This window comes from Furipterus horrens, unplaced genomic scaffold, assembly GCF_987537825.1.
Source record: "Furipterus horrens unplaced genomic scaffold, mFurHor1.1.pri manual_scaffold_2, whole genome shotgun sequence".
Taxonomy (NCBI): domain Eukaryota; kingdom Metazoa; phylum Chordata; class Mammalia; order Chiroptera; family Furipteridae; genus Furipterus; species Furipterus horrens.
The window spans coordinates 114,928,377-114,951,508 of record NW_028327172.1 but is presented as its reverse complement, the minus strand read 5'-3'; the positions used below and the strand labels follow the sequence as shown (position 1 = coordinate 114,951,508).

At 38.2% G+C, this 23,132-nt stretch overlaps 1 protein-coding gene across 1 annotated transcript in view; it reads left to right on the top strand.

The window, feature by feature from the left end:
- Window positions 1-23,132, top strand: part of STPG2 (sperm tail PG-rich repeat containing 2) — a 268,987-nt gene that overhangs the window by 193,979 nt on the left and 51,876 nt on the right. The window contains 1 exon segment of the mRNA XM_090267357.1: window positions 16,524-16,615. Coding sequence (XP_090123483.1) covers window positions 16,524-16,615 — 92 coding nt within the window.

The window sequence follows — 23,132 nt, the reverse complement described above, 5'->3', positions numbered from 1 at the left end:
TACTTCGTTCCTGACAACATGGCTGGGCTCTCAGGGTGAGAGCTTCCCTGGAGAGAGGAAGTCAGATGGAAGCTGTGTCACCCAGACACAAAAGTCACCCAGCAGTTCTACCGTATTCTATTCACTAGGAACAGTTTCTTACTGAGGCCAGCACCTCCTTCATGGGAGGAGTGCCAAAGGATTTGTAGCCATGTTTTAAAAGCTCCACATCACTCACCTTGTCTTACCAAATAAAGGAAAGTAGTATTGAGTTGGTCAAAATGTTCATTTTTTTTTCCCCATAAAGTAGCTGTAATAGCACTTAGTTATCTTGAACTTTATTTGAAACAATTTTGTTAGATTGTATTGTGACAGCTGCTATGTCAGCATGCATTTTTAAAAAACTTATTAAAATTGGAGAGAAGCATGGCCAGAGCCAGGAGGGTCTGGGAAGTAACGCGCCATAGTTACAAAAAATGTGTGGGGAAAAAAGAAACTGATCAAAATTGATGAATTTTTGTGTAGCCATTTTAATATTGAAGATCAAAGAAAATGCACAACATTTTCAGCATATTATGCTTAATTTTTCCAAGAAGGGTAAAATTGCAACTGAAGTGCAAAAACAAGATTTGTGCAGTGTATGGAGAAGGTGCTGTGACTGACCCGACGTGTCAAAAGTGGTTTGCCAAGTTTCAGTGTTGGAAATTTCTCGCTGAACGATGCTCCACAGTCATCAGGTAAACCAGTTGTAGTTGATAGCAATCAAACAAGACATCAGTTGACAACAATCAGTGTTATACCCCACAAGAGATAGCCAACATACTCAAAATTTCCAAACCAATAAAGTTATTGGTTAAAATGAAAAATACTCATATGTCTTTTATTTTATGGGAAAAACTAAACAGACTTCTTGGCCAACTCAACATCTCTCAACTCAGTATCAAGGAATTTCCAGTCAGTTTTTGTTGTTTAGTATATTTTCTTATTTTGTGGGAAGTAACAAAGAATTGCAAGATAGCACTACTAAATTAAGCCTTTTGTTGTTGTTTTTAAAAAATGTATAGCTCATTTCACTAAACTATAGAAGTTTAGTGAAATGAACTATAGGGTTAAAGAGAAGATATGATTTCTCTTTAACCCTGGGAGTCATTTCTTCTTGGAAGTAATTCAAGTTAGCATGGAACATTTGTAGTTCATTTAAGCCTTATGGCATTTAGAATCTATATAAAACTCACTAATTAGACTATTATTTTTAAAGTCTTATTTTGGGAGGCATTTATTGACTTAGGCCTAAATAACTCAATATGCTATCCCTAAAACTCCTTTAAAGGTTATGGAGAATTAATATTGAGGAAGAGGCAAGAGACTTTCTACTAAGAGGTGACTCGTATTTTTGTGGAGGAAGACATGAAAACAGTCATAGAAAAAAAGAAGAGAATAAAATCAAGTACAGACATTACATGACAAAGCTGATGACGTGAAATGTAATTTTTGTGACTCCTGGTCTTTTTAACTTTGTTCTTGATTCTAATTAAAAATTTCATATTATATGTCTCTACTACAGTACCATTAACTTTATTGCAAGTAAATTTATTTCAAAATTTGATAGTTGTGCTGAGTTAGACTGTTCTCGGTCTACACCTTCATAACAAAACTATATGCAAAATGATAATCTTACAGCGAAACTGGAAACTGCATCTTCAAAACGTCTATTTCTGGATGAAAAAAATAAATTTCTTCAACAGGAGCTATTAAATATGAAAGCAGTACAAAAGAATATGAAAAACTAAAGAATGAAAAAAAAGAAGTGGAAACAAGAAGAAATAAACCTCAAAAGATATGTGGAAATGAATATGGTAGAATACAGTGAAATAGAACAGTATAAATGGAAGATTGAAGAAAGAATAAGACAGGATATAGAAGAAAAATTAGAAGAAGTCAATCTTGTTTTACAGGTTAATTTCTTAATCTTGAATGTAATTCATTTCACTGCAGATTACATTTTGGAAATAGACATGGTAGGTTTCCTCTACTTAATAGCAATGTGTTTTGTAAATTTCAGGAAGGAAGGTGAACTGCTTCCCCTTTCAGTATTTCAGTTCCATCGTTATTATCACTAAATTGATCTTTCAGAATAATTCTTACTAGAGGATCATTTTGTTTTAAAGACCAGTTGATGTAAAACAAGAATATTAGAAATAAAAAAATAAACTCTGATTTTAAAACTATGCCATTATTATATCCTTCAATTCTTAAAATTTTAAATTGATTCTGCAATTCTTTGAATTATCAGAATGCATGAGTACTAATAAAAAAGGTAGGTTTAGAGCGCCGGGCCTGCAAACCAAAGGGTTGCTGGTTCGATTCCCAGTCAGGGCACATGCCTGGGTTCCAGACCGGGTCCCCAGTTGGGGGCATGCGAGAGTCAACCACTCATTGATGTTTCTCTTCCTCTCTCCCTCCCATCTCCTCTCTCTAAAAATAAATAAAATCTTTTTAAAAAAGATGTAATTTTATTTTTATAAGTTATAATTCAGCTGACATTGATGGTAAATATTTTAAACTTCAGCTTTTTTATGTTTAAAGTTGCCCTCTGAATCATTGACTCAAAACTAAGGAAAACAAATATAATTGTTCAGATTATACTTATTTTAAAAATGTATTCTGCTTATTTGCTTTAGACAAAAGCAGCATCGCCAGAAAATCTGGAGCAGTTAAGAGAGAATCATGATTTAATAATAAGGCAATTGGAACTCAGAATTAAAGATCTAGATTCTGAACTCTCCAAAATGAAAACTGCTCAAGATGCTGAAGAAAGGGATTTGGAAAAATATAAGCAGCTCTACCTAGGAGAAGTAGAAGATAGACTGTCATTATCAAATACACTCAGCAAGTAAGTCAAAACACAGAATCAGAGAAAATAAATTTACCTCATTAGTTAGTTTCAAAAGCATAATTTTTATCAAACGAGGTTCATGAGATTAATAGGAAGTGGAAGCTAACTAAATAGTGCAATTTTGGAAAATGATGTTAGTTAATGAAATTATCTTTCAAATATTTGTCCTGGACAGTTTGCATCTCTCCCCCATTTTTGATTTTACATGACTTTATTCCCCCCACCCCCACTGTCATATAGTTAACCTGATCTACTAGCCTTTAAGGTAAGTGTTTTTGAAGCTCTTTCATTGAGAGAGTAATATTACTATAAAATTTCTTGTTGCAATTTCCCAAAATAGAAATGTTAATGAGTTTAACTATTTTTTTGGAAGATTACAACTGAACCAAAAAGGTTAAGGACTGGGCACATTCTGGCCTTGCCAAATTTATTTTCTTGGTTGTGATCTTTGCTATTATAACTAGAGGGCACCTTGAGACAAATTATCCTTTATAGTTTTTTTCTACTGTATAAAGGCATGTTAAATATGGAAAGATTAATATAAGAGTGAAGTGCAGCATAATTGACAAAGTTGCTAAAAATAATAAGGTGGTCTATCCAGGGGTGCGTGTGTAAGACAGAAAGGGGAGATCCCATCTCCAGTGCCTTGATAACAATGTGATAAGCTGATTGCCTCTGGAGCTGTTTTAGTTCCTTTTTTTTTTTTGGCTTTTCAATTACAGTTGTCTCCTTTCCTCCCAATTTCTCTCCCCCACCCAACCCACCCCCTCTCCCGCAATCATATCCCTCCCCGTTGTCCATGTCCATGAGTCATTTATATATGTTCTTTGACTAAACCCTTCCCTTACTTATCTCCCTTCTCTCCCTCCCCCCTCCCCATTATTGACTGCTATTCTGCTCTTTGTTCTATTTAGTTCGTTTGTTTGTGTTGTTCCTTTTGACCACCAGCTAGGCTACCTTGTTCTCCCTTAGAGGTTATTGTTTAAATTATGACCCAGTGCCAAGTGGTTAAAATCTCCACAGTAAATGCTTGACAATGTCTATTAAGGATTTTTTTTTAAAAATAATCTCTAACTTGGTTTATTAAATATGTCCAAGGGCATCCTCAAGAATCTTTAAGTACAGCCATTCCAGAAGGCAGCAAGTATTACCTGATAAGCCGTGTACATCACTGATAGCTATTGCTCTCCGCTCTCTTCTTTGAATTACTCATTCATTAGGAACCACCACCGCTTCCACCTTCCCTGCACCCCACCCCCCTGCCCCATCCCACCAAGCATATGTACTTCTTTAGAACAATTTAGAACTTAAACTTGTATATAGCAGGTCTACTCCTGCACATTTTCAATGTTAAAATGCTGTTTAATGGGAAATTCCATTTACTGTTGCAACAACTTAAAAAAATGCCAAGTTACTTCAGCGAAAAATGAAATACTAAGTATTTATTTTTACTATCTTCACAGGACTAACAAGAAGTTAGCTGAGGTCAACGTTGAACTTCTCCTGCTGAAACAGCAGAACAGATATTCATCCAGCACTGATAACTCCAGGCCAGTACTGGAGACGCCTTGTGTTGGAAATCTTAGCAATATTTTTGTATGCTATGGAAATTCTACTCCAAGAGAAAACTCGGCAATTCCCACTTCAAGGCCACAGACGTCAAATAAAAGCAGCGAGACTTACTTGGTTGAGGTTAGTTATATTCTCTTTTTTCCCTTGGACGTTAGGTTTCTGATATAATTTTAGTGTTTAATTTGGTGAAATTCTAAGTTGTTTAATTGACTAATGCACAGTGATAGAGGCCTTAATTATTTGTGCTAATATAGAAAGGAGACACAAATTCTACAATCGTTTTTAAGTCCCCAGATCTCTCATTTGAAAGAGATGTCTATCATTAACTTTTCTCAACAAATGTAACTAAACTGACACATTAAAAAAATTTTTTTAAGCTACATATAATTTCAATTTTAGAAATTAAGTAGTATTGCCTAATAACTTATGGTATACTTGGAAATGATTTGGCTTTATAACGGATTTTAGTTTGGTTTTGGTTCATAACAATTTAAAAGTTTTGGTAACACTAAATGCATTAATTTCTATTTTTAAGTGAAAATTATTGTCATTTTATGGGAGAGAACATTCTTCATTGCTCTTTATGCTTACAGGCTTTAACACTTTGGACTATTTATACTGTGAATTACTTATCCAGCATTGTTATTCTAACTTTAATGACAATAATTAAAATAAAACATCTCTCTAAGTCTGTAATTTTAGTTGCACTGGTTATTGAAGCAAATTTTCTCCTCTTTCATAATATTTAGATTTGTTGCCTCTCTCACCATTACATGAAGTGTAGCCTTGCCCACTTGATTCCATTGTAATATAGATATTACATATCTGTTTGGCTAATTTTTACCTTGACTTTTCACATTTTAGTTAATGTTTGTCCATTGCATCAGAAGTAATTTTACAGTTTTATTCAAGTGTTATTTAATGCTGTTATAAAATACAAATATCATTGAACAGATATATTGATCATTAGATTTTTTCTTAGAACTGAAAACTTAAACATTTATTTCAGACAATCTCAGATGAGATTTCTCTGGTTTCAAACTTTTTTATGTTCAAGTGTTTGACAGTGTCTGTGTTCATAACACAGTGCATGATGTGATAGTTCCTCAATCTGTGTTCTTTAAATCTGTGTTAAATAAATTTTAAGACAACACAAGAAATTAAGTCAGGACTATAACTGCTGTGCAGAACAATTTCACCCAGCAGGCCTAAGACTGCTATCCTTGGAAAGTCCTGCTTCAATAACTGGCCTTGGTTGGCATCTGGAAACACGAAATATGGGGAGGGTTGCCACAATTCCCTAACTGGTCAGAGTGGCTCACTGTGCCCAAACTGTTTATAAAACCAAAGGGGTTCATGCTGAACACTTGCTACCATTCTGGGAATCTTGAATCTTGCTACATGCTACGGGGAAGATGCCTGTGTGATTAGTGTGCCACAAAACACCTTGGCACTGAATCTGACGAGACCCTGTACTGGTAAATGGTATTTCACGTGTGTTACAGGTCCTTGGTTTCCATGACTTTGAATATGTCTTGCCAATCCCTTCTGGCCTGAAAAGTTTCTGTTGATAAATCAGCTGACAGTCTTAGGGGAGCTCCTGTGTAGGTAACTACTTTTCTCTTGCTACTCTTAAGATTCTCTTTTTGTCTTTAACTTTTGGTCTGGTCTCTTTGGGTTCCTCTTATATGGGACTTTGCGCTTCTTGGACTTGTATATCCATTTTCTTCACCAAGTTTTGGAAGTCTTTCAAATAGGTTTTCAATTTCTTGCTCTCTCTCTCTCCTCCCTCCAGCACCTCCATGAGGTGAATGTTTGTATGCTTAAAGTTGTCCCAGAGCCTCCTTATATGACCCTCATTTGTTTGGATTCTTCTTTTATTTGCTGTTCTGATTCGGTGTGTATTGCTTTCTTGTATTCCAAGTGACTGATTTAGATTCTCAGCTTCATCTACGTCCTGTTGGTTCTCTGCAAATGATTCTTCATTTCAGTTAGTGTATCCTTCATTTCTGTCTGGTTCTTTTTTATGGTTTCCAATTTTTTTTTTAATGCTAAGTTCTCTGAGCATCCTTATAATCGGCGTTTGAACCCCGCATCTTGTAGATTTCTTGTCTCATTTGTTTCGTTCTTTTCCTGGAGTTTTGTTTTGTTCTTTATTAGGTACATGTTTCTTTGTCTCCTCATTTTGGCAGCCTCCCTGTGTTTGTGTTTGTTTCTACATATTAGATAGAGCTGCTCCATCTGCCAGGCTTGGTAGAGTGGCCTATGTAGTAGGTGTTCTGGAGGGTCCAGTGCCACAACCTCCCCAATCACACAGGCTTGGCACTCCAGGTATGGCACCTGCGTGGGCTGTGTACATCCTCCTTTTATAGTTGAGCATTGATTGATGTTGGCAAGTCAATGGGAGGCATTAACCTCCAGGCCAATTGGTTGCAAGGACTGGCTGTGGCGAGCATCCACGGTGGAGGATCAGCTGTGCAGGGCCCCACCCCACAGAGAAGGACTTACTTCACTGGGGTCTGCTGCCAGCTGAGTCTGCCCCTTTTCTGTGTCACTTGTTGAGTGGTTGGGTGGTTGCTTCGATGTGGTCTGGAGCAACCCAGTGGGTGCGCTGGCTCTGGGGCCTCCTGGAAGGTGCAGACCAAGGTCAGCTGCCACCTGTGTTCTGCCCGGGGCCAACTGGCATGAGCTACAAATCAGTCTGTAGATAGCCATCTACTTGTGCTGGGCTTGGAGGTGCTCAGGTGAGGACAAGATGCAAAGCAGGGCCAGCTGCTGCTAGTGCTAGGTTGAGGCCTCTTAATGAGAGGTACAGGCCATGCTGAGGCCAGGTGCTTCTTGTTTGAGGTATTTTAGGGAAGTTTAAAGCATGAGCCAAGACAGGCCATTTGTATTTTAAAAAGCCACTAGAAACAGCTTTAGTGGGCCCTCTGGTTGGGTGGGGCAGGGTCTCAGGGAATAACGAGGGCAGGGAAAATAGTGTGAGTCTGTCTGATTGATGAAGAGCAGATACAGTGCTCACCTACCCTCTCTGTACTGGGTCAGTTTCTCAGAAAAGGAACAATGGCTTCTGCTAGCACTTTTGTCTGGCACAAAACTGCCCCCTTTTTCCCACCTCTCACCTGGATGCCAGACAATTCAGTTTCTCCCTGGATGTCTCTTGTGCCTTTTGAGCTGCTGCCCCAGTACTGGACCTCAAAGGGAGTGAGTCCAAGTAAGTCTGTGTGTGGACCCTTTGAGAGGAACATCTGGGATTCCAGAAGCCTTCCGTCTCACTCAGCCACAATCCCTGCTGCTTTTTTACAGCCAGATGTTATGGGCACTTCTCTTCCTGGCACTGGAACCTGGTATGGGGCTGGGACCCTTTGCTTCTCAGGATATCTGCAGCCAAGACATCCTTCCCGATATTTATCCACCATACATGGGTGTGGGACTAGCCCATTCTGCGTCTCTGCCTCTCCTGTCAGTCTCAGTGTGGCTGCTTCTTTAAATCCCCTGTTGTAGGACTTCCATTCAGCTAGATTTCAGGTGGTTCTGAATGATGGTTGTTCTGTAGTTTAGTGGTAATTTTGATGAGGTTGTGGAAGGATGTGAGTACTGCATTTACCTACATTGCCCTCTTGACCAGAGTCCCTGAGTAAACTTTTACAAAAAGCAGTTTTTGTAACGATTGCAAATTAATGCAATCAGTGTAAAATATGACTTCACTTGTTTAAACTTCTTTTTACCAAATGGGATCAAACACCACTTTTCTAAAGTCATGTTTGTTCCACAGACCAATATCAATTGGACCTTTTACCAGATTAATCTAAGTAGCATTTACACATCCATAAAAGTAGGTGGAAGTTGATTTTACTTACGTATTTATTTATTTATTTAATCACACAATCCCCAAGTTAGGTCTAGTTTCTAAAATTATTATTTAGCCCTGGCTCAGTGCTTGAGTGTCATCCCTCAAACCAAAAGTTCACTAGTTCAATTTCCAGTTCAGGCACATGCCTGGGTTGTGGGTTCCATCCCTGGTCACGGTGCGTGCAAGAGGCACCTGATCAGTGTTTCTCTGCCTCTCCTTCTCCCTCCCTTCCCCTCTGTCGAAACATAAATAAATGAAGCCTTTTAAAAATTAAATAAAATCATTTAAAGGACGCATTTTACAAACTATATATCATTCTTTTAATAACGTCTCTTGTTTAACTTCAATACTATAAATAATATTTGACTTATTTCAGATGCAGCAGGAGTTAGAAAAAACTCTATGAAACTAGAAGAAGGTATGTTTCCATATTTTATTAATTAAATTGTGATATCATTGATTTCTGAAATAAATAGTAAATGGTATCCATTAACAAGTTTGAGTAACAGATTCTGTATTAAATATTTTCTTATACATAGGGAATGAAAAATGTGAAAGCATAAACATTCACAAGGAAGAATATACTTATTAGCATTTATTGATCATGTCCCATAGCTTTTTAAAAATCTCATATGTCCACGTATCTCTTTTCACTTTTGGCTGTCCCCATCCTCTCCTCTGCCATGCCTATGGATCTGTCAAACTGCACAATGAAACTCTTGTCAGAAAACTGGGCTTCATCCATTTCTCACCTTTTTGCTAGTGATATAAGGCCCAATAACCTGACTCATCTAGTAATAGTCAAGCAGTTACAGTTCATACAGCTGTCACTGAAGGGCGACATTGAAGTCCCCAGTCATTGACTTTGTCATTGGTTTACTTTTGACCCTCAGGAGAAACTCCAGATTCCTTTGCATGGAATAAAAACACTGAAATCCATTTAGTTCTTGCCAAATAATTCAGACTTATCTCTAGATACTGCTTACCCTACTCTGCCCCTTTGCTCTAGCTTTCAGCCAAACTAGACTATTTCCAGTTCCACAAGTGTTCTTCCCCACGTCTAGTCTGGGCAACTGCTTCATTTGTCTATCTGGCATACTCTTTCCTTGTCCTTCAGGACCAACTTACGTATCACCTCCACCAAAAAGCCAACAATATTGACACAAAACTGTGATGTCCCTTCTGTGTGCTCCAGTAGTGCTCTGTTTTATATTTGTCATCATGTATGTGACTGGGTAGAAACTGCCTGTTCATCTGTCTTTTCAGTTTATAGTATGTGATTGTTAAGGGCTTGACTGTGTCATCTTCACCTTGTAAGTTCAGTGCTTGCCGTACTTCCTTAGTGCATGGTTACTGAGTAAATGAACGAAGAATGAGAAAACCAGAAGCTCTGATACTTAGCCACAATAGTAATGAATCCAGTATGCAACCATGGACAAATTATATTTTATAGTAATCTTATGTGTGTTATAGTCAAATACAGATGTTTTATTCTTCATAACACTTATACTTATGTGTACTTTAGATAGAGAATGTAATCCTTTAATTTTCTTTCCAGATGCTGCTGAATTTGAACCCTGCACAGCTTGTCCTGTAGGATCAATTGGTCAGGGAGATGCACATAAAAATTCAGTTTTGAAAACATCAAATTTTAAAGAAAAATTATATGATTGAAAAATAAATAATTTATTTACTGGATATTTACATACTATTTTAATTATTTTCCACTAAATACATAATATGTGGCTGCAGTCACTCCAGACTCATCCAAGCCTGCTCAGACCTCCCAAATTAAGGCTTTGAACTGCTTTACATGTCTCCTGCCATCTTCGTCACACAAACCTAACATTTTGGTGCCCAAACCTGAGAGCGAGATGTGTCTAGGGATGCCCATTCACCTGGCTCCTGCACCCACACCAGCAGGTTTCTACCCGAGTAAGGAGTTTGCCTTCTCCCCACACTTCCAGCCCTCTCTCTGCTCCTGTTGTCACTGCATAGCACTCTGAAACCCCAGCGCTGCATGAGAGACGCTACCGGGTCCTGGACCCTTGCGGGGTGAGAAAACCGAGGGACGCCTCTCCTCGTCCTTCTTCCTCCATCACTGCTCTGATGGCTCATAGGGCAGGATGCCCCCTGAGAGGCCCTCAAGATGGAAGACAGGTCTTACTCCTCCTCCATCTTATGTTCAGGCCAATCCTAGCCCTTGCAGAACAGCCCCCCTGGGTGACTCCTGAGAAGCCTCAAAGACTTAAGCCTTGTGTGGAGAAAATGTAGTCAGGCTTCCTCACCCAGATATCCAGGCAGGAATGACTCAGCAGTACTAGCTAGAAACCCATATGTACAGAACACTTGCCCTTCTGTAACCAGCAATGTCATAACTTGGCACACAGCCAGCTTTGTCTCCATTTAGTATATAAGGAAGATGGGACTTCCCGCTTGTGTGGATTGCCCCAGCACACAGAATAAAGGCATATCAGGTACCTCGACAGCTCCACATATTTTCTTCCTTCGGCCTGAATCCTGAGTAGACCTGCCTGGTCTTGAACGTTTGCAGAACACCTTGAAATGAACCTCAAAACTAAAAGACTGAGATTTCTTTGTAATACTGCCTGCCCTCAATAAAAATTAGACAATGGGTCCATTTGGCTTGAGAACAGGAGACTTGACCCCTAAAATTAATTGATCTAGACAACTCTTGTGACCGTCTAGGCAAGTGGAGTGAAATTCCCTATGTTGAAGTCTTTTAAGACCTATTCAGGCGCCCCTCCCTCTGTCCGTCTTGTTCTACTTACCAAATCCTCCTTCACTCTCCCCTCTCCAATCCAGTCGTTCTGATCCTGCTGATCTCACTGCTCTCTCCCTGACTCCAGAGACCCCTACAGACCCCCTAGAGGACTGCCTTCTCTCCTCTCCTCCACCCTATGCTCCTCCACCTCCTAATCCCCCAGGGGTGGCTAGCGTGACCCACCGCTTTCCCCAGACACCACATCATGAGACAATTCCTCACCTCCTCTGTCACCTCTCAGAACTAGGTCCTCTCAGCACCAGCCCCCCTCTCAGTCTCACACAGTCCTCCCTCTTAGGTTGCCGGCCCCGGGGGCCCATTCAGGTTCACGTTCCTTTTTCTCTCTGACCTCTCCCAAGTAGAACAACACCTCAATTCCTACTTCTCTTGACCCAACCTGTTTCATTAAGGAATTTCAATATCTCACTGCCCCCTGTTACCTCACCTGGCAAGATCCCTTTGTCATTATGTCCACCTATCTAGCCAGCGAGAGGGAATGGGTGTGGCTGGCAGCCCAGGATCATACCAATACTCTTGACACGATCATATGATAGTGTGCCTCCTAGCTGGACTGAGGGAAGTCCTCCAGCGTTTCACTAACCTAAATCCTGATTCCCCAGAGAACATCATTTTTCTCCATATGCACTTTATTTCTTGGTCAGCTCCCGACATATGCCACAAATGTCAAAAAATTAGAGGCAGGCCCTCAAACCAGTCAGTCGAAATGTATTAATCTAGCCTTCAAAGTCTTTAACAAGATGAAGAGCATGCCCAGTTGTGAACTCAGGCTTTCCAATGGCTGGCTTCTGCTCTGAAAGAGTCCCACAGACCTAACCCATCAAAAGGTGAAAGTCAGATTTGATGTGATTGTGTGAGGAGGCGAGCCACGTTTACTTATGCTGCCATCTTGACCAGAAGTTCTTGATATATATTTAAATTGCATTACTAAGATAATAAAAACTCAATCCCAGTGTTTACTGATTAACTTTTATTTATTGTATAGTATTGAGTACAAAGCTTAATATCTTACATCTTCTAACATTTCTAGTTAAAATAAAATATATTCTTGTTACTTTTTCTTGGAAGCAAAACATTTTATTGATTAAAATTAATTTGAAAGACAGTAAAACCTTTTTTTAGAACTGTATACGTTTAAATGGAAGAAATATAGAAGCAACTTTTATTCATTGTGATGTTTAGTCATGTAAGAGCCTGATTTTTTTCTGAGCTCTATCAGTAGAGGGCAGCAAAGTTTCAAGTACTGTAGTGTGTTTTCAGGTTCCTGGAAAGCTTTGATAAGGAATATTTTCTCTTCTCTCCTTTTCTCTTTTCTTCTTTTCTCTTAAGAAATTTGTTCTGGCTTGCCTTTTAATGAAGTGCTTTGGTAACATATAGGAATTCACTTAAAAACCCTGTAGCTTCGGTTCAGATATATAGCCAACTATTCCCTTAGATGCTATGAATGCTTTTTTAATGAGAATATGTATTTTTTTCTTTCTGTAACGATTTAGGGAGTACCAGGGCCTGGGAAATATGACATTAAAAGTCAATTTCAGAAGACACCAAATGTAAATGACGCACCATGTACTTTTCTTTCTCAATCCCAGGTAATGGTCTGTAGTCATTTTTATAAGTAGAGTATAATAGGTATAATATGATGCCAACAACAAATCCAATGATGTTCAGGGAGATTATAAAAAGTTAAGTGATATTTAAGCAAATCATATTACCAAAAGATGTGGGTAAATGAAATGAAATAAGAACATAATATTAGCAATGATATGCAAAGATGAATATTTGAATTGAAACCATTTATTAAATATTTTCTATTATGCAAATTTGCATATGTGAAAGTTCATTTTGGCTAATAAGAGATTTTAGCCTGAGTTTTTAAATATACTTTGCCAGTGAAGATATGCAGTGTTAACGAACATGCAATCTGAGGACATGCATTTCTTTCAGGGAAGGTTCTGAAGGTGCCCTGTGGAGCCAGGCCATAGGTCGTATCAACAGCTGCAATGGGGGCCTTTGTTAATGATGCTAGACTTTATTTCACAGTAATCAGTTCTCACGCTGCAAGGTATCTAAGGTATTTCTAAGGCAAGAACATTACAACACTAGCAAACCTTTATAATGCGGCAGCCTCTAGATCAATGTGGTTGCAACGTATATCTCTGATTATCTTATTTAACTTAGAATAGTGATTACTTTGGTTTCATTGTACTTTAAGAGGTACACTCCTTGGAGACAAGTAGATAAACTGCAGGCATATTTTGGAGATATAATTAACATGACTTTTTAATGGGTTATATGTTGTGGTGAGGGACTTAGAATCAAGAATGGAAACCATGTTTCCATCTTGAGCAACTTGATGGTACTTAAGGTAACTTCACAAAATTGATGTGTGGGAATTGGGCCTTATACATATGCATACCCTTGATTTTTAAAAATATAATCTTATAACTAAAACTCTCAGTTTTTATGCTATTTCTGTTCAATATGTTTTTCTAATTTGACATCTCTTGGCACCAATTATATAATATTTTGTATATTTTTTCAGAAATGGAGTAGAATATGATGTCAATTTTGTTTACAGGGTATGATGAAGAAAAGAATAATGGTTCTAGGGTGAGAGATATAGAGGAGTTTAAACCAGCAGAGCTGCCTGCTAGGGGTAGTGTCAGTGTTTAGTTGAATATGAACAGATATACTAGAAAAAGCAGTAATGCGATTAACAAGGTAGATTTAAGGCAACTTTTGGTTTATATGTATACAGACAGATTATGTTTGTGAGACACTTACTTAGTTATTGATTTAAGGTGTTGTCTGGTATTTTATTTAAATGCATCAAATTTCCTTGTATTAATCTATTAATCATGAAAATAAAGTTTTCTTTAACAATGCTCTTTCTTTTGCTGTATATTAGAAACACCTGGGGAATTTTAATAACTTCTAATAGCTTGGTGTCTTCATCCCTCTCTCCTAGAGATTTATTCAGTTAGTCCAGAATAGCGCCCAGGCATCAGTGTTTTTTTGAACTTCTCAAGTAATTATATATAGAGCCAGGGTTGGGTTACTATCACTTAAAAATATTGTTCTTGGCATCTAAATGATAAGATAGTATTTAGGAGAAAAGTTTAGAGAGTCATTTTTGTTACTTCCATTAAATATTTGTTTTTGGTATTGTTAAGATTTACCTACTGAATATAAGGTAAAAGGGCATATATTGTTTATTATCTTTTGTGTAAGAAAGAAGGGGAAATAAGAAATGTACTTATTACCATTTATCTCTATATGAACACATCAAGGGTAAACCAGAAAACAGCGAGGCTGGTTACCTATAGGGATGGTGAGGCTGTGGATGGAGCACAATCACTGGCATGCTCCAGTCCTGTCTACTGGCTTACAGGAGCCAGCTGCTAACTTGTCCACTTTTGCATGTTCGTTGAAGTTATGTTCATAGAGTGAAATTAGCAAACATGGTGGTGTACTTATAACATGAGAATTTGCAAATATTATAAATTTGGACCCCCCCTCCCCTATCCCAGGGGCACAGCATCCATGGGATGGAAAGAAAATGAAAGGGAGCACCACTTCCTCTAGTATACTTTAAAATATATATATTTATCTTTCGGAAGCATGCTAATGTTCCATATATTCAAAAATAAAAATAAATCAATAATGGGAAGGGTTAAAAAAACAACAACCTAAAACTGAAAGCAAATGGAAACAAAAGAACCATTGTATTTCAAATGTATATTCTTAACCACATTGAAGGCAGAAAGAAAGAATAAGCAGGTAACCACATTATTTGACTACATCAGTCTTGGCTGGGATGGAATGGGGGTGTAGTGAGTACAAGAATTGAAAACAAATTCTGAATTCTTTTTAGTAGGTTGGTTTGTTATAGTGGTATAGGTGAAGCAATCATGAAGCTATTATAGATGTATTACAGGGTTGAGCTAAAAAGTTGATATTGGGAGCCAGGATTTTCACTGTGGAAGAAGATACATACAAATATGGATTGGGAGAAATTAAAAAGAACCCTGTGGAACAGATACAAAATGAAGGTTTTGATGTAAACTCATGATTAAAAATAATGTATACATGTAGGTATATACTATATATGCATATATATGTAAACATCTAATATTACTCTCTATGTATATATGTATGTAGATATACCAATAGAAGCAGGGACTATGTAGAATAAGTGGAAGATGAACCTGTAACATCTTGGTAAGACAGAAAGTAAGAAATGTATTTTAAAAAAAGATGAGTGCATATTCTAGGAACACATGGAACAACTTGAAGGGCCCCTACTGGTAAAAATAACAGTAATTAATTATAAATAATTCAAACTTGTATTCATGAGCCCATATGGATAATAAATAGGGAAATAAGTAAGTAGACAGACAAATAAATAATTGGGAAAGAAGGGAGGACTCTTGCTTTAAGTAGAATGCTGAGTGCTTATTGATAAATGTAGAGGGAGTGTTGGAGGTCATCAAAGTTAAAATCAGCTGTGAGGTCCAGAGGACATTGTATGCTTCCAGATATGATATTCTGTCTGGAAATACACAACTTAAATATAATTATGAGGGAGCACCAACTCGGGAAGTTTCTATCTTTACCAAAAGGAACCACTATATTCTACTGAAGTCTCAATACACAAAGGAAAGCTGTGGAAATGTTCATACATTAAAAGAGACTAAAAGCAATATCTGACCTAAGACTGAATTATGTACTGAAATGAAAAAATACTGTAAAGGCATTATTAGATCAACTGATATATTTGGAATATGAATGGTAGAAAAAATTATTATATCATTGATGAATTTACTGAAGTTGATAACTGTACTTCAGATATGCAGAAAGTACTATTTTTAGTAAACACATACCAAAATATTTAGGGGTAAAAGACCATGACATATATAACTTTTCATTTAATGGTTCTATATATGTATGTGTATGTGTATATACATATATACATATATACACATATATATATATATATAGAGAGAGAGAGAGAGAGAGACAGAGAGACAGAGAGACAGAAAGACAGAGAGACAGAGAGACAGAGAAAGACAGGGACAGAGAGGGAAGAATGGATAGAGAGTGGCCAAACAAAATAAAAGCAAATGGCAAGGTATGTTAACAGATGAACCTCATATTGAGATGATATCCTTTAAAAAGTCTATCTGGCATAGTAAAGTACATGATGCATTGCTATATTAATATATAGATGATTTTGCTAAAAGCTATATATTTTATGTTTTGATAGGTACCAGATCTTAATTCACTTACATTTTCTTCACTCCATTAAGAAATAAATTAAATTCTAGATGTCCTATTACTGAGAAGGCAGCTTTTAACTCATGAAGTATCAAAATATGTGCTATAGTTTCTCATTGGCATATTTTTCCATTCTTTGGTAGAGATCTGAACCTGTGAAATCAACCACCCCAGGTCCTGGCACATATAATGAAACTCGAACTGCTTTCAAGTCCTTAGAGAAAACACCAACATTTATTTATTTATTATTTTTTCTTTTATTTTTTGGTTTTTCAGTTACAGTTGTTCCATTTTTTCCCCATTGCTTTTCGCCACCAAGCCCACCCCTTTTCCCGCAATCATATCCCTCCCAGTTGTCCATGTCCATGAGTCATTTATACACATTCCTTCACTAGACTCTTCCCTTACTTATTGCCCTTCTCTTCCCCCCCCCCCCATTGACTACTGTTCTACTCTTTGCCCTATTTAGTCCGTTTGTTTGTGCTGTTCTTTAGTTTCCTGTATTAGGTGATATCATATGGTATTTTTCTTTCTTTGCCTGGCTTATTTCACTAAGCATAATTCTCTCTAGTTCCATCCATGTTGTCGCAAATGGCAGGAGTTCCTTCCTTCTTTCTGCTACATAGTATTCCATTGTGTAAATGTACCACACTATTTTGATCCACTCATCTACAGATGGGCATTAAGGCTGTTTCCAGTACTTAGCTATTGTAAACAGGGCTGCTATGAACATAGGGGTGCATAAGTTTTTTGAATTACGGTTTTAAGATTTTTCGGGTATTATACTAGCAGTAGAATCGCTGGTTCAAAAGGCAGTTTCATTTTTAGCTTTTTGAGGTAATTCCATACTGTTTTCCATAGTGGCTGCACCAGTCTGCATTCCCACCAACAATGCAGTAGAGTTCCCGTTCCACCACATCCTCACCAGCATTTGTTGTTTGTTGATTTGTTGATGATGGCCATTCTGACAGGTGTAAAGTGGTACGTCATTGTGGTTTTTATTTGCATCTCTCTGATGGCCAATGATGTTGAGCATTTTTTCATGTGCCTATTGACCTTCTGTATCTCCTCTTCAGAGAAGTGTTTGTTCGGGTCCTTTGACCATTTTTTAATTGGGTTGTCTGTTTTCTTGATGTTGAGTCATATAAGCTCTTTATATATTTTGGAGACCAACCCCTTGTCTGAGGTATCATTGGCAAATATGTTTTCCCATATGGTTGGTTTCCTTTTCATCTTGCTGATGTTTTCTTTTGCTGAGCAAAAACTCTTTAGTTTGATGTAGTCCCATTTGTTTATTTTTTCCTTTATTTCTCTTGCCTTTGGAGATGTATCCGTGAAGATATCATTACGTGGGATATCTGAAATTTTCCTGCCTATGTTTTCTTCTAGGACTTTTATGGTGTCATGGCTTACATTTAAGTCTTTGATCCATCTTGAGTTTATTCTCATGTGTGGTATAAGTTGGCGGTCTAGTTTCATTTTTTTGCATGTCCCTGTCCAGTTTTCCCAGCACCATTTGTTAAAGAGGCTCTTCTCACTCCATTTTATGTTCCTTCCTCCTTTATCAAATATTAGTTGACCATAGAGGCCTGGGTTTATTTCTGGACTCTATTCTGTTCCACTGATCTATATGTCTGTTCTTATGCCAGTACCAGACTGTTTTGATCACAGTGGCTTTGTAGTATTGCTTGATATCTGGTGTTGTGATACCTCCTGCTGTGTTCTTCTGTCTGAAGATTGCTTTTGCTATTCGGGGTCTTTTTTGGTTCCATATGAAGTTTTGGAGTATTTGTTCTAGGTCTGTGAAACATGTCATTGGTATTTTAATAGGGATTGCATTGAATCTGTAAATTGCTTTGGGTAGTATGGACATTTTGATGATGTTGATTCTTTCCATCCAAGAACATGGTATTTGCTTCCATTTATTTGTATCTTCCTTAATTTCTTTCTTCAATGTTGTGTAATTTTCAGTGTACAGGTCTTTTATCTCTTTGGTTAAGTTTATTCCTAGGTACTTTATTTTTTTTATTGTTGCTATAGTAAATGGTATTTTCTTTTTTGTCTCTGTCTCTGATATTTTATTGTTGGTGTATAGAAATTCCTTAGATTTCTGTATATTTATTTTGTACCCTGCTATTCTGCCAAATCCACTTATTATATCGAGTAGTCTTTTAGTGGAGTTTATAGGGTTTTCTAGGTATACTATCATGTCATCTGCGTATAATGACAGTTTTATTTCTTCTTTCCCAATTTGGATGCCTTTTATTTCTTTTTCTTGTCTGATTGCTGTGGCTAGGACTTCCAACACTGTGTTGAATAGGAGTGGAAAGAGTGGACAGCCTTGTCTAGTTCCTGATTTCAGGGGGAATGCTTTCAGTTTTTGTCCATTAAGTATGATGTTGGCTTCAGGCTTCTCATATATAGCTTTAATTATGTTAAAGTATGCTCCCTCTATTCCCATTTTGCTGAGTGTTTTCATCATAAATGGGTGTTGTATTTTATCAAATGCTTTTTCTGCATCTATTGATATGATCATGTGATTTTTGTCTTTCATTTTGTTTAGGTGATGTATTATATTTATTGATTGGCAAATATTAAACCATCCTTGCATCCCTGGGATGAATCCCGCTTGATCGTGGTGTATGGTCTTTTTGATGTATTACTGGATCCTGTTTGCCAAAATTTTATTGAGGATTTTTAGCATCTATGTTCATCAGTGATATTCGCCTGTAGTTTTCTTTCTTTGTTGTGTCTTGGCCTAGTTTTGGGATTAGGGTAATATTGGCTTCATAGAAAGAGTTTGGGATTTTTCCCTCTCCTTGGATATTTTGGAATAGTTTGAGGAGGGTAGGAGTTAGTTCTTCCCTAAATGTTTTGTAAAATTTGCCTGTGAAGCCATTCGGTCCAGTGCTTTTGTGTGCAGGGAGATTTTTGATTACTATTTCAATTTCCTTTTTTGTTATTGGTCTGTTGAGACTTTCTACTTCTTGATTCAGTTTTGGAAGGTTATGTGTTTCTAGAAATTTGTCCATTTCTTCTAGGTTGTCAAATTTCTTGCCATACAGTTGTTTGTAGTAATTTATTACAATCGTTTGTATTTCTGTGGTATCAGTCGTGATTTCTCCTCTTTTATTTCTAATTTTGTTTATTTGGGTCTTCTCTCTTTTTTTCTTGAGTAGCCTGTCTAACGGCTTGTCGATTTTGTTTATTTTTTCAAAGAACCAGCTCCTGGTTTTGTTGATTTTTTGGATTGTTTGTTTAGTCTCTATGTCATTTAATTCTGCTCTGATCTTGATGATTTCCTTCCTTCTTATTATGCTAGGCTTTGTTTGTTGTTGTTGTTCTAGTTCTTGTAGCTTTAGGATTAGATTTTTTATTTGAGATTCTTCTATCATTTTCTGATATGCTTGTATTGCTATGAACTTCCCTCTTAGGACTGCTTTTGCTGTGTCCCATAGGTTTTGGGCTGTTGTGTGTTCATTGTCATTAGTTTCTAGAAATTTCTTGATTTCTTCTTTGATGTCATTGTTAACCCATTCGTTATTTAATAGCGTATTATTCATTCTCCATGAGTTTGGGTGTCTTTGATTTTTTTCTCTGAGGTTATTTTTAGTTTCAAGGCGTTGTGGTCTGAAAAGGTGCTTGATATGATTTCAATTTTCTTGAATTTGTTGAGGCTTGTTTTGTGTCCTATTATGTGGCCTATCTTTGAAAATGTCCCATGTGCATCTGAAAAGAATGTATATTTTGCTTCTTTGGGGTGAAAGGTTCTATATATATCAGTTAAGTCCATGTGGTTTAGTGTGTTGTTCAATACCTGTATATCCTTGGTGTTTCTTTGCTTCGATGATCTGTCTATTGTTGATAATGGCGTGTTGAAGTCCCCTACTATGAGTGTGTTGTTGTTAATATCCTTCTGTGGTCTTCTAGTATTTTTTTTATGTATTTTGGTGCTCCTATGTTGGGTGCATATATGTTTATCAGTGTTATATCTTCTTGATGGATTGTTCCTTTAAGTATTATGAAATGTTCTTCTTTGTCTCTTTTTATTGCCCTTGCTTTGCAATCCGTTTTGTCTGATATGAGGACTGCTACCGCAGCTTTTTTTTCCGGTCTGTTTGCTTGGAATATTATTTTATATCCCTTTACTTTCAGTTTATGTAAATATTTTGTTTTGAGGTGTGTTTCTTGTAGACAGCAAATATGTAGGTCCTGTTTTCTTATCCATTTTGTTACCCTATGTCTTTTAATTGGAGCATTCAATCCATTTACATTTAAGGTTATTATTGACATGTATTTATTCATTTCCCTTTGTACCTCTGTTACTCTCCTCTCTTTTTTTCTCTTCCTTTTTCTTAGAATATTTCCTTTAGCATCTCTTGCAATGCTGGTCTGATGGAGATGTATTCTTTTAGTCTTCCTTTGTCTGGGAAACTCCTTATTTTGTCTTCCATTTTGAATGAGAGCCTTGCTGGGTAGAGTATTCTTGGTTGTAGGCCTTTGTTTTTCATTGTTTGAAATATTTTTGACCATTCCCTTCCGGCTTGTAGAGTTTCTGTTGAGAAATCGGTCGATAGCCTTATCAGAGCTCCCTTGTATGTTATTTGCTGTTTTTCTCTTGCTGCTTTTAGGATTCTCTCTTTGTCTTGGGATGTTGCCATTTTAACTATGATGTACCTTGGAGTGGGATTTTTTGGGTTCCTCTTTATTGGAACTCTCTGTGCTTCCTGCACTTGCATAACTTTTTCTCTCATCAGGTTGGCAAAATTTTCTGTCACTATTTCTCCTATCAGTTTTTCTATTCCTTGTTCTTCTGATCCCTCTTTAATTCCAATGACTCTGATATTGTTCTTCCTTATGCTATCCTGTAATTTCCTTACCTCTTCTTCATACTTTTTTAATTTTGCTGTATCGTCTGAGAATTTTTTTATACATTATCTTCTAAGTCACTAATCCGATCCTCTGCTTCCTTTAGTCTGCTTTTGACTGATTCTACTGTGCTTTTCAGTTGAGAGATTGCATTCTTCATTTCTTCCTGGTTCTGGTTGATAGTTTCTATGTCTTTTTTTATGCTGGTGTAGTTCTCTGCAAGTTCCCTGTAATTTTCTTGGAGCTGTTGGTAACTTCCTTGGAGGTTGTCATAGTTGTTTTTAAGGTTGTCGAGTATATTGAGCTTCTTCACCACCATTGTTTTGAATTCCGTGTCTGACATTTGGGCTATGTCTATTCCATCTACCTCTCTTTCTGGGGGTTCCTCTTTTCTTTTCATTGAGAGGTTATTTCCGCATTTTACCATGTTGGATTCTTCTTGTTTATGTTTGTTTTTTTATTTTGTCTGCTTTGACTTCCCACCTTTGTGGTATGAGATTCTTTGTAGGAGATCTGGGGGATTCAGTGGTGCAGTCTCTTTGATCTCCTGAGCCTGTTGTTCTTGGGGTACCCTTTATGTCATTTGTTTATGCTGTCTGGTTATATTTCAGATCCTCTTTGGTAGGATCTTCCTTCTGGCTAGTTGACTGAGAGTCACTCTATCCACTTTGTCTTGAGTTCTTTTGTGGAGATGTCAGTTCAGCCTTTGTGTGTCATCTTGTTTTTCTGTGTCCACAGCTGGTCTAATGAGGTGGGTCAGAGATTCCTGTTCCTTGCAGCAGTGGTGTGTGGGCACAGAGCATTCCTTTGGTGCCTGTTGGAGCTAGCAGAGGTGCCCTTGCATGCACGCCTGTGAGCGCACAAGGGAACCCAAGAACTTGCCTCAGACCTGCAGCACTGTGTTCCAGGAGTTGGTCTCTTGCCTCTGAGGATGCGGCCCCAGACTCTTGGGCACAGTGGAAGTGAGTGATTGGTGCCTATTGAAGCCTGTGAGGTGCTTTTGTGCTCGTGCACCATGGGCGCCCAAGGCGGCTAGGGAGCTAGCCTCAGGCCCGCTGCGCCAAGCTCTGGGAGTTGGTCTCTTGCCTTCCAGTGCTGGGCCCTGGACACTTGTGCTCAGTAGAAGTGAGCGTCTGTGAGTCGCTGCCGCCCACTGTTCCCCTGCTGCAGCCGCCCACCATTCCTGCACCCGCCTGGGCGGCACGAGCAGAGCCTGACCAAGTGCTCTGCACTCTGGCTTGGCGCCCACTGGAGCTGGCCAGGGGGGACTGCGCACAGTCTTCTGCATGTCCAGTGGGCCCTCCCTGCACCCGTTGGGACACTGATCTTATGTCTGTTGGGGTGTGTCTGAGGGACACCTGGATGCGCAGCCCTGCGCACCTGGGCCAGTGAATGAGGCACTTCCCTATGTGTGCCTGCGCAACCCAAGGGGAGGGTTGTGGAGTGGGCGAGCGCACTTCTGCACCTGCGCTCCTCAAGAATGTCCTATCACCCCAAAATTTCCCCCCACCTCCGCAGTTCACAAGAGGAAAATACAAAGGAAAAATTATGTTCTCACTTGCACAGCAGCACGCTGTCTCCCATCTTCCAGCGTCAATGACATCTGGTCGAGTCCCATCTCTGCCAATGGGCAGAGATCCACTTTCCTCCTGACTCCCTCTGGGGAAGCCTGTGGTCGCCAAAAAGCCTTTGTGTCCTTCCAGCCGCAGCTCGGACAGCCACCCCAGTCAGAAATCCCGTTTCGTCCCTTTGTCCTCTGCTATCCTCACTAAACAGGTTGTTCCCAGATGGTTTTTCTCTAATCCAGCAGTGCCAAGGTTCAACTCCTGCCAGTGTCCAGCTGCTCACTGAGATGTTGTGTCTGCAATTAGTCCAAACTGCAG